This window comes from Hevea brasiliensis, chromosome 16, assembly GCF_030052815.1.
Source record: "Hevea brasiliensis isolate MT/VB/25A 57/8 chromosome 16, ASM3005281v1, whole genome shotgun sequence".
Classification (NCBI taxonomy): Eukaryota; Viridiplantae; Streptophyta; class Magnoliopsida; order Malpighiales; family Euphorbiaceae; genus Hevea; species Hevea brasiliensis.
In genome coordinates this window covers 68,193,905-68,204,862 of record NC_079508.1, presented here as the reverse complement: position 1 = coordinate 68,204,862, position 10,958 = coordinate 68,193,905, and the positions used below count along the sequence as shown (strand labels likewise).

At 34.1% G+C, this 10,958-nt stretch overlaps 1 protein-coding gene across 1 annotated transcript; it reads right to left on the bottom strand.

The window, feature by feature from the left end:
• Nucleotides 1-4,431: 4,431 nt before the first annotated feature.
• LOC131174705 (alpha carbonic anhydrase 8-like) lies at nucleotides 4,432-10,302 on the bottom strand. The gene is made up of 3 exons (XM_058138482.1): nucleotides 9,982-10,302; nucleotides 9,384-9,465; nucleotides 4,432-4,589 (listed from the first exon to the last, which is right to left on the bottom strand). Exons 1-3 carry the CDS (start codon nucleotides 10,300-10,302, stop codon nucleotides 4,432-4,434), a joined length of 561 nt encoding a protein of 186 aa, XP_057994465.1.
• Between the last annotated feature and the right edge of the window lie 656 nt (nucleotides 10,303-10,958).

Below are 10,958 nucleotides of genomic sequence, written 5' to 3'. Positions count from 1 at the left end.
TATATATATGAGCTGTGGGATTTTAAAACTAGAGGAAGCAATCACTGAAATCAATTAATTTGCCTCACAAGTAACAACAAATATAGAAACTGCTGTTGACAACGTGTATTTTAATAATAACACTTTTTCTTAGGTTGAAATACAACACGTGGAAGTTTAAGATCTGGGGATGTTTGGACCGGTCAGCACTCGTGGGGCTGACTGCTTAGAGTTGGAGAGAGTGAGTGTGCGAATAGTGTGTTGGCTCCGTGTTTGGTTTGTTCATTTCATAAAGACCGACTCATGTGTTCGTCAACTCCTATTAATTTCTACGTACAATGAATCTTAACTATACTTAAAAAACCGCCCAAAATATGTAGAAATTTTATAGTGGGTCCGAGATTAAAAATGCATAAAATAGCAAATCAATAAAAGATTAATATATAAATAAAAAAATTAATTAAAAAAAAATTGATTGGTAGTTTTTCTTTTTAGATCCTACTTTTTTATATTTATAGGATGTATAATTATTTGTATTTAATTTTAATTTACTTGTTAATTTACGTAGAATTAATTACATGAAATCACTGCTATGGCATATAATTTTTTCAAAATATGACTTTTCATCAATTTTTATTTATTTATTCCTTTATTTTCGTAAATCATATTGCTATGGAGAATATACTCTAATTAAATTTATGATTTTTTTTAATGGGTGTAATAATATATCCATTAAAATTTATTTAATCCTTCTCATTTGTACAGGGAATTACAATTTTAAAAATAAATTTATATAAAAATTTATATTAAATAAGTGTGAGTTATATTTAATAAACTGAGAATTATTGGTCTCCATACCAATGATATTCATCGTTATTGTAGTGGTTTTATTATAGATCAATCTAGCCTTAATCTAATCAATTGAACACATTAAAAATGTAATTAAATAAAATTTAATAAATTAAAAATTAATTATATTATATTGTATAATCAATCATCGAAAAAAAAAGGTGATTTGAACAGCAATTGAGCAAATACTTTCCCTTGTTTATTATTAATGATGGGTTGGGGGGGAATTCAGCAGTGGAAGGGTGAAGGGCAACATAAAATGTACGAAAGGAATGACGACGTGGCTTCAAAATAGTGACGCCAATCCAAAAACGTCACAGACATCGTCACTGCACTGAAGCCTGAACTCATTCACCAGGTGGGTCACGGGGTAACTAACGAGGACAACGTGGTCCGCTGAAAAGATTGTATGAACCACAGCCCACATGATGGTTACTGCCCTTTATCGTCTTTTTATAACATGAAATGTAATTTGCATTGTAAAGGCGCAAATAGGTCATAGAAACAAATAAAATGGGAGGTCCAAGTGAACCACGTCACGAAGCAATCCAAATTACAAGCCAATCCGCTTTAACATTTTAAAGGTGTTTCACACGACTTATGAAAGTTAATTTATAAATAATAATAATAATAATAAGAATTTATAAATTAATTTAAATTTATTAATATTTAAAATTTTAAATAATTATATATTAAATTAAAATATTTATAAATAACTGATAAGTAATTGATATATGTAATAAAAAAAATTAATTTAAAATTATAGTTTACAAGCTGATTTGGTTATCTTGTAAGCTAGCTAAACATGATCTAATCAGGAACACCCAGTCACCAAAGCAATTCAGTGCTACTGCTCACTTCTCTGCTCGAGGTAGGAAAATGCTAAAGAGACATTGGAGAGACTCGTCATCCAAAAAAGATATAGAAGACACAAAGCACAAACCACCAATAGGTCTCAAACGAAAACTAACTCTGGATTTCCCAACTTCTCCACTTGTCATAACTACTAGCCAGTTGGGGAGAGTGACGCCGCAAATTGATAGACCTCTCAATCCTTTATAGCTTGGCGATCAATCTTCAAATAGAGAGGAAGAGACATGCATCCCTGAAGCAGTTGATATCCATGCTATGCTTAAAGTCCTCCCTTTAAGCAAATTACAGCTCTTAGACCTAGATTCTTAACAAACCAAAATAGCTTCACCACCCAGCTCTTAAAAAAAAAACCTACTACATTTATCTCTCTCTTTGAAGCTATAGTAATAGGCAATCCAAACCTAAAAAATAACTATTTATAAACCAAATCAGAGTAGGAAGGGAAACCCATAACTCAACAGGTGAGGAAAACTCCTTCCTCTACCCAAAAGGACATCAAGAAGCTAAACAAAATCAAAAACTCAATTAAATTGAGAATAAATAAAGAAAAAATTACTGAAACATGAGAGAAATTTCTCTCTAGGAGGTTAGAGACTGACTTTAATTAATTGAAAGTAGGCTTTATAGAAAATCTCATTAGTTCCACCAATGTATTTTTGGGCCTTAAGCCGTCGGCTTCCACAAATATTTTAAGAAATATTCAAAGACCGATTGGAAAGGTTGGAAAGAGTTAGACAAAAAGAAAGGGTGGAAAGAGGAGCGAGAGATAAAAGAAGAAAAAAAAAAACAAAAAAAAAGGCTGTAGGATTCACATGTTAAGAAACCAAATTACGCATTTTCTCTTTACTCTCTCAACCACACATAAAGGAAAATTACAAATTTCTCTTTTAAAATTAGTTTATAGAGAGAGACTTTATGTATACAAATACAAGAGCCGAAAGATAGAAAAATTCAGGTTTCATTTACCCTTTTTTTATCTTTATCTATTTGTTTTTTAAGAAAAAAATTAATTAATTTTATAATCTTAAATATAAATATATTAATTGGCATACTTAAAATTAGACTTGATCATCGGTACATTAAAGTCGAAATCAACCATTACAGTTTAAGGTTTAGGAGAACAAAATCGGATTACATAATCCGTTCGATTTTAATCAAATTCAATAATAATTTTTTTTTTTACTTTTTTTAAAAGTATAAGAGACTCGTACATTTAATAAGTGAGTTTCACCATATATAGTGTATCTTATGTCTATAATAAATCGGATCTATACAAGAAAAATTCATCATTTAACACACGTTATAATATAATATTTTTGTTGTGCACTACGAAAGCGTGTAATCTATAAAGAAATAAAACAAACACACAAAATAATAATATTTACGTGGTTCACCCTCTCAACATAGGGCTATAACCATGGACATGCCATCTTCCGTTATCATTAATTACAAGTTTAAACCATAGTACCCATTAGCCCAATTATATCCAAGATAATCCACACTAAATAATTACTCATAGTAAATACATTAGTTAGTTCCTTTTAGTCTCCTCTATACATAATTTGATATATTTACTATTTTAACTATTATACTACATATGGTGTCTTCAACTATGGGCAAGAGCCCTTCCACCAATGGATAAGAATTTATCTCTCTTGAATTTTATGTCATTTTTTTACCTTAGGTCAAAGCCTCTTTCCACTATAATGGGCAATAGCCCCTCATTAATGGGCAAAACTAAATCCACAGCAATTGGTAAAGCTTCTTTCTTTATGGGCAACGCCACTCCCTATGGGTGAAAGCCACTCTCCATAGGCAAAGTTAAATAACATTTTCACTATTTTTCTATTTATAGTATTAATTCTCTCAATCCTCATTTAATTAGGAGTCTCACTCAATTTATGAAGAACACTAAAATAAGAGTTGAAAAAGTCTTTCTGCAAATCCCACTTGGATTTTGAGTTATAATTATAACAATCTCCACTTTCACTTAAAATCTATCTAACAATCTCCACCTTCACTTAAAATCCATCAACCATTACATACCTCGAATTCTTTGGGTGTCATTAAATCATCAAATCTCCATACTTTAGCTTGAATCCTTTAAATCTCCATTTTTCAATCTTCATCTTGGGTGTAATTTGCTTCTTTCTTCATAAAATCTTCACCTTATCAACTTTCTTGATTTTACATCAAGAGCTTTACCTTAATTTCAACTCTCCACCATCACCATTGTTGCATGTGTGACTTTTTACATGTCGCAGCAGTTTCATCTTCAACCAAACTCACCAAGTCATCCCCATGCTCTGATACCAATTTGTTATGCACTATGAAAGCGTATAAACTACAAAAAAAATAAAGTAAACATATAAAATAACAATATTTACGTGATTCACTCTCTCAACATAGAGCTACATCCACGAGTATGCTATCTTTCACTATCAATAAATAATAAATCACTAATTACAAATTTAAACTATGCTACCCATCAACCCAATTGCACCAAAAATTTACCCACACTACATAATTGCTTATAGTAAATATATTAGTTAGTCCCTCTCAGTCTTCTCTAAACATAACCCAATATATTTACTATTTTAACTACTACACCATAAAGGGTATCTTCAACTACATAGGCAAGAGCCGTCTCACCAATGGATAAGAATTCTTCTCAAGAGCCTTCTCACCAATGGATAAGAATTCTTCTCTCTTGAATTCTATGTCCTTTCTTTACCTTAGGCCAAAGCTTCTTTCCACTACAATGGGCAAGAGCTCCTCATCAATGGCAGCGCCAAATCCACAGCAATTGGCAAAGCCAAATTCACAGCAATTGGCAAAGCTTCTCTCCACATGGGCAAAGCCTCTCTCCACATGGGCAAAGCCACTCTCTAGGGGGGGAAATCACTCTCCATAGTTAAAGCCAAATAACATTTTTCACCATTTTTTTATTTATAATGTTAATTTCCTCAACCCTAATCTGATTAGAAGTGTCATGACCCGATCTCTGGGCTGGATCGGTACTAAGACTTAGGCTGGCATAAAGCCCCCGAGGCCAGTAGTAAGTTTTACTATTCCCAAACCCATAACTAAGACCAAACTCAAGGCCTAACAGGTGGTGTGACTTATCCGCAAGTATACGGGTCGTCTCAAGTAATAAAGTGATGAATCAAGTATCGTTCCCACGAGGATTTGCTGTTTGATTACTAAACTATGAATGAAGCGATTATTTGGGCTAATGATCAATAAATAAATGGTAAATGTAAATGAGCAAGGTAAATTGATTAATCTAATTGGAATGGGTAAAAGGGCAAACAAATAAATTCTAATTCTAGTTCGTAATTAAACTAAATTAACAATGGGTAATTTAAATGAAAGTCTAATTATGGTAAAAGTGATTCCAGAGTTGGGGTTTATGCATAAATTAATTGGGATTTGTCTTGAGCATTCCAATTTTAGGGAAAAATAGAGTTTGAAGGAAATTGATTCTAAATTTCTTTGATATCTTTTTCAAGCAAACCAAAGTGTGTTCTAAAATAACCAAACCTACTTTCGTATGTTATTTGATTACTTTAAAACCCATTAAGTTTTGTAACCAATAATTAATTCCTCTTAAAATCCTAGTTTATTTCTAAATCTAGGTGATTTTAAGTTCCAATCCTTGATTATCTATCAATGACTTTCACCTTTCGGTCCTTCAATCAAAGATTAACACAATACCCAATGGGTACCAACATTAGGCAAGTAAATCAAGCACACAAGGAAGGAATCAAAACTCATATTTATGTAAAATAAGGAAATACCCAGTCCAAATCCACAAATTAATCTAAAACATATTTTCCAACTCTGAAATCTAAAGAGTTTACTCACTCATGATGGTATTTACAAGAAATATTGATGGAAAAGTAAAGAAAAACATGATAAGAGGACTGAGATAGAAAAACCCAGGTGAAGAACCAAAATCTCTGGTTTCTGGAGCTCCAAAACTGGTGCAGCAGCTCCTCCCCAAGAGGGAATGGCGTCTCCTCTCTCTCTCTATTAAATTTTCTTTCCTTTTTGTCTTTCCTCTTTTTCCTCTTATGGCAAAAATAAGGAAATGATGAATTTATATGGTCCCTAAAAGTTGCCCTAAAAGTAAATAAGAGCCAAGGAGTGGATAGAAAATGAGGTGTAAAATTATCCAAGTCAGCAGCACTATTCACATTCTGGGCAATCTGCTTAGGGTTCGGCTTAACCCTAAGCAGCTTCTTAGCAAATTTCAGCTTCTGGTCGCACTGTCTGCTTAAGGTTAAGCAGACCCTCAGCAAATCTCGGCAGATTTAGAGTAAAATAGACTTTTCTGCTCATGCTTGACTTGTGCTGCACCTTAAGCTCTGCCGCTTTACCCTAAGCAGGATCTTAAGCAAAGTCTCAAGCAAATTTCGGCTAATCTGCTCTTTCAAAGCTTGATTTCTTCAACTTTCTTCCATGCTTAAAGAATTCCAAATTTCTTCAAATCACTTCCTAATGCACTCATTGATCCTCGATTTGCCACAAAATCCTATCAAAAACAACAAAATTACAAAAATCAAATATAAAGTATTTAAAGTTAACAACTAATATAAAATAAAGCTAAAAACATAAAATATACTAAAATATAAGGGTAAAATAGATGCAAAACTACCCTAAAATGCCTATATGAAATGAGTGTAACAAATTCTCCCAAACTCAAACCTTTGCTTGTCCTCAAGCAAATTAAAACAATTAATGCAATTTGGGGTACCTTACCTTAAATTTATGAAAATTACTTATCAAAACTCTCAAGCTTACCTTTAGCCACCAACACACCATATACCCACTTTCAAGGTGCAAAGAATTCAATCCTTACCAATGTTATCACCGCTTAGCCTTGGGTCAATTATCCATATCATCAAACCCAAACCAATCAATCACAAAGAATAATCATGCCTAAGTAGACTATAGGGTAATCCATAAACTAAAGTGTCTCAAATAATGATGGAAGTAAATGAATGGATTAATGATATCACAATCCCATAGGCAATTCTCCTATTCCAATCTCCACTAATGTAGCAAAACACTATCAAAAGATCAAAAGGACTTTCAACGGTTGTAATGGGGCCAAGGGGTGATAATGTGGCTAACAAGAAAGGGATAAAGGTAACAAAATATGAGAATAATCAAATTATTAAAAGATCAAGACACACAAATTTTTTTTTTTTTTAATCAATTGGGAGAAGGAACTTTACAACTATTCACCAATGCTAGCATATAATTTTGAAGCTTTTAGAGGGACTACAAATAACTTTGACTTTGAATTATAATTGTCCCTTTCAATTCACCCCCAAACTCATTTCTTTGTGTACTTGGGTGGTGAATTACTTTACATACCATAATTGAATTTGCTAGCTTTTTTTTTTTTTTTTTTGAATCACTTCTCCCAACTAATTATTATTATTATTTTTTAAGTGTATCTATCATTCAAAGAATTATTCTCATGGAGGGTAGTAAGTGTTTGGGTTATGGCTAGGCATTAATGTGGGTTCCAAAGAAATAATAGGGATAAATGTAGGCTCAAATTGGTTTCAAAGGAAATTTTGAAGTGAGGTTGGCTAAGGCTAAAATATGGGTTTAAAATTCAAAGAATGCCTAGATCATTTCTTTTTCAAGTGCATGCTATGATTTCGCCTTGAAAGGTTTAGAAAGATTGTTCTAGGATTGGTGAGACATCAATTAGCTACTTCTCACCCTAGAGTTTTCTCTAAGCACTCAAAGTCAATGCAATTGATTGGGTGGCCCTTGGCTAAGAAGATATAAACTAAAGCAAGAATCTAATAACTTTGCACCTATCTAGAACTTTCAATCCATCAAACCCTTCTAAAAGTAAGCTCAATTGCTCTTCAAAGCAATTCTAAATCCTCTAAGGACAAGGTAAAAAAAAATTATTTTTTATGATATGCATGATCCTAAAATGAATGCACAAATCAAATTAAAACTAAGTGTAATCTATATGAAAACTATATGCAAATGTATGTGTATGAGTATAGACGTGTGTGGTTTATGTATAAGTGTATGAATTATCTATATATGGATGAATGAAATGCAATAAATGAATGAATGAATGAATGAAAATTTTAAAGAAAATTTTAAAAATTTTGCAAAAATTTTTCCCTCACCCCCAAACTCAAATGAAACATTGTCCTCAATGTTTAAAATGAATGCAAAGATGGGCAAAATTGTGTGAATTACTCAATTATTGAAATTTATACAATTGGGGATTAAATCAATATAAGCTCAAGAATTCCAAAATTAGCTCAAAATGATATTAACAATGAAGCTTTAGAGAGAAAAATGTGAAAAAGTATCCCAAATGTATGAATTTACACTGCTTAAGATGTTGCTTAACCTGTTGCGTAGGGTAAAGCAAAAGCATAAGCATTGGCAACATACCATAGGCATAAATAGTAAAAGGGTAAGCTGTTACCTCCAAATGATGTGAAACAAATGCGGCTCAAAGAAAATTGTGCAACTCATCAATGTCAACAAAATTAGGATTGAAGAAAAAGATAAAGTGCAAAAATAATGTGCAAGAAGATGAAAAAGTGTAAAGAAATAAGATCTAACAGTTAAATAAAGGATTAAACCAAAAAGCATTCACAGAATAACTATGTCCATAGCAGAAAATAAAATAAAAGTTTGAAGATTAAAATAAATAGATTACAAAATAAAACTAGTACTGTTACTGCTATTGCAACTGCACTAAAACTAATACTAAATTGCTGCTACTGTTCAAGCTCTCATCACAAGGCTTTGTTGTCGCATCGTGTCCGCCTGAGTTCTGCAGTAGGTTCATTGTGATCCGAAGCTTCAGAAGCAGTTTCCAAATTTTCTGTGAGGTCTTTCATTTCTTGAAACATGGCTTGGCCCCAATGATATAAATTGTTGTAGGATTGGGCCAGTTTGTTGTTAAGCTCCAACATTTGAAGTTGATGTTGCTTCTGTTTCTTTTTAAGAGATAAAAATCTCTTTTTAAGTTTCTTTTCTAGCATCTTCTTTTGGTTAACTTGCTGCTGACCCATGGTTTCAATTTTGATTTTTAAGCTCTTCAAGGTAGCAAGAATTTCTGTGGTGTCAGGTGAGGGAACAGATGGTTGGACAGTGAAACTTGCTATTCTGGATTCCAAGGATCTTAAGAGGGACAAAATGTCTGCTGAAAACTGTGGGGTAGTGGTTGGTTGTGGTTCTGCTGGTGCAAAGGTAGTGGGGTCTGTAGTACCAGTGGTATCAGGATGCTGCTATAACAGAGTATAGGTATGGCCTATTTTCTCACAAACATCCATATGCAGCAACATTGTGCTATCTATATATGATTCCCCAGAAACTACAGCAATTTATATAGGCTAGCATCAAAGCTAAATGAGTTTGCTATAGCAGTTATATACCCCCCAAAAACTATACTACCTTTAGTATGCTTTGTGACAATTTGGTGCCAATGAGTAGCTATGAAATGGGCTGTGCTTACTTGTTTTCTCTCCTTCATGCACCACAAGAGAAACAAGTCACCAAAGACCCACAATCTTATTCTTGTGTCCCCTTCCTAAAGCGAGTGTAAGAAATGAACCTATGGAGGTATTTCAACACATGATCAACTATCCTAGAGGCTTTTGCAGTCCTCTGTCTATAATAACCCCCAAAAGGTGCAATATCCTTCCAGAATTGAACACGGTCATAAACAGTTTGCTGCCACTCAATATTTTTATACCCCGAACCCTGAAAACCAAAAATTGCATTCATAGCATCCATGTCTAACTCCCTATCAATTCCAGCACATCGAAAATATATCACATCTTTATGTTCAGGCACTGTTGGTTTGAAATTCAGCCTTAAGGAACTCAAAAATTCCAAGGTCAAATCCTTGAACACTGGTTCCCTAATCTTAGCAAAATCACCCATTAATGACATCCAAATAGGCAAATACAGAGTCATAGATGCCTAATTCTTTCAAAATCTGCTCATCCATATACTTATTTGCCAAAATAGGTTTAGAAACTAATTTCTCATAGAGATTTTTCATATCCATATCCCTAAAAGCCCAAGGTAATGGAGAAATTACCTCCTCTATATTATCGGCAGATGACGCAGGTGCTGGAGAGTGTAAGGGAGACTGAGGTACTGGTGTTTGGGCCACTGGTGCTGGAGTTTGCGAGGAAGACACAGTCCTTTTCTTTGGCCCAGTTCAGAGGACGGCTGAGGTGGAGAATTTAGGTCGAAAGGAATAGAGTGTACTCGTTTCCGTTTTCCGACAGGGGTTTCCTTGGGTCTACCGGCAGCCCTTTTTGTTTTGCCTTTGGTTTTCGTTTGAGTAGGCGCAGGCTCAGGCACTGGTTCTGGGGAATGGGTGTCGAGAATTGGTGTTTCATTTTGCGGTTCGGTTTGCGGCGAGAGGGGAGTCGGCGGAATGAGAGGTGGTATTTGGCTTGGGGGTAGTGGTGGTGATTGAGGTGGTGGCGATTGAGGTAATGGCGGCATTTGTGGTGGCGGTGACTGAGGGAGCGGCGGACTGGGGCTGGGGTTAGGGTTTGTGGGCAATGAGGATGGAATACCCATTTTCGATTTGACAGAATGTCGAAATCTACTGAGTTTGGGTTTGTGGGAAGACCACATTTTAGTTCTTACCATTTTAATGAAAAGAAAGAAACCTTTCGGCTTCCCGTAAAGATTTGCTGGAAAAAATGGCGTGGGAAAGGAGTCGACGAGGTTTATCGGGAGTGAGGGCGAGGCTCTTATAAAAATGGCAAAAATTTTGGGTATTTTAAAATGTGGGGCAGGCATGTGGTAATATGGGTCATGCTTGGGGTTAAGCATAAGGTTCAGCAGAATTTGCTTAAGACTCTGCTTGACAAGCAACATCATTAGCAAGTTTTAGCAGGTTTTGGGAAAAATTTTAATTTTACTTACCAAAAGCAGTCCAAATGCTATGGAATGCTGTCATGACCCTCAGCAATTACCATATACACACAAACTCCATAAAATCTAGGGATTTAAGCTCATCATCTCGTAGAACTCATCAAACACTATATATGTTCATTTAGCTTATGCAAGCATTTTTTTTAATTGAGGCACCAATTGTGACTACCTTTTTGCACACTTAATGAAATGGTCTCCTTTCTAAACTTATACCAAAAGCACATTTTCAGCAGCATTTGAGACAAGTTCCAAACATTCAAAAATTACAGAAAAGACATAGAAATTGACTTTTTAAG

Excerpts from the sequence above, each read along its gene's own strand:
- LOC131174705 (XM_058138482.1), bottom strand. The coding sequence starts at position 10,302 with ATGGGTATTCCATCCTCATTGCCCACAAACCCTAACCCCAGCCCCAGT. Across the intron at positions 9,466-9,981 it reads CTGTCGGAAAACGGAAACGA|GGTTCGGGGTATAAAAATAT; the intron begins GTACACTCTATT and ends TTTGGTTTTCAG. Across the intron at positions 4,590-9,383 it reads GGATATTGCACCTTTTGGGG|AGAGTGGCTTTGCCCATGTG; the intron begins GTTATTATAGAC and ends TTCCCCCCCTAG.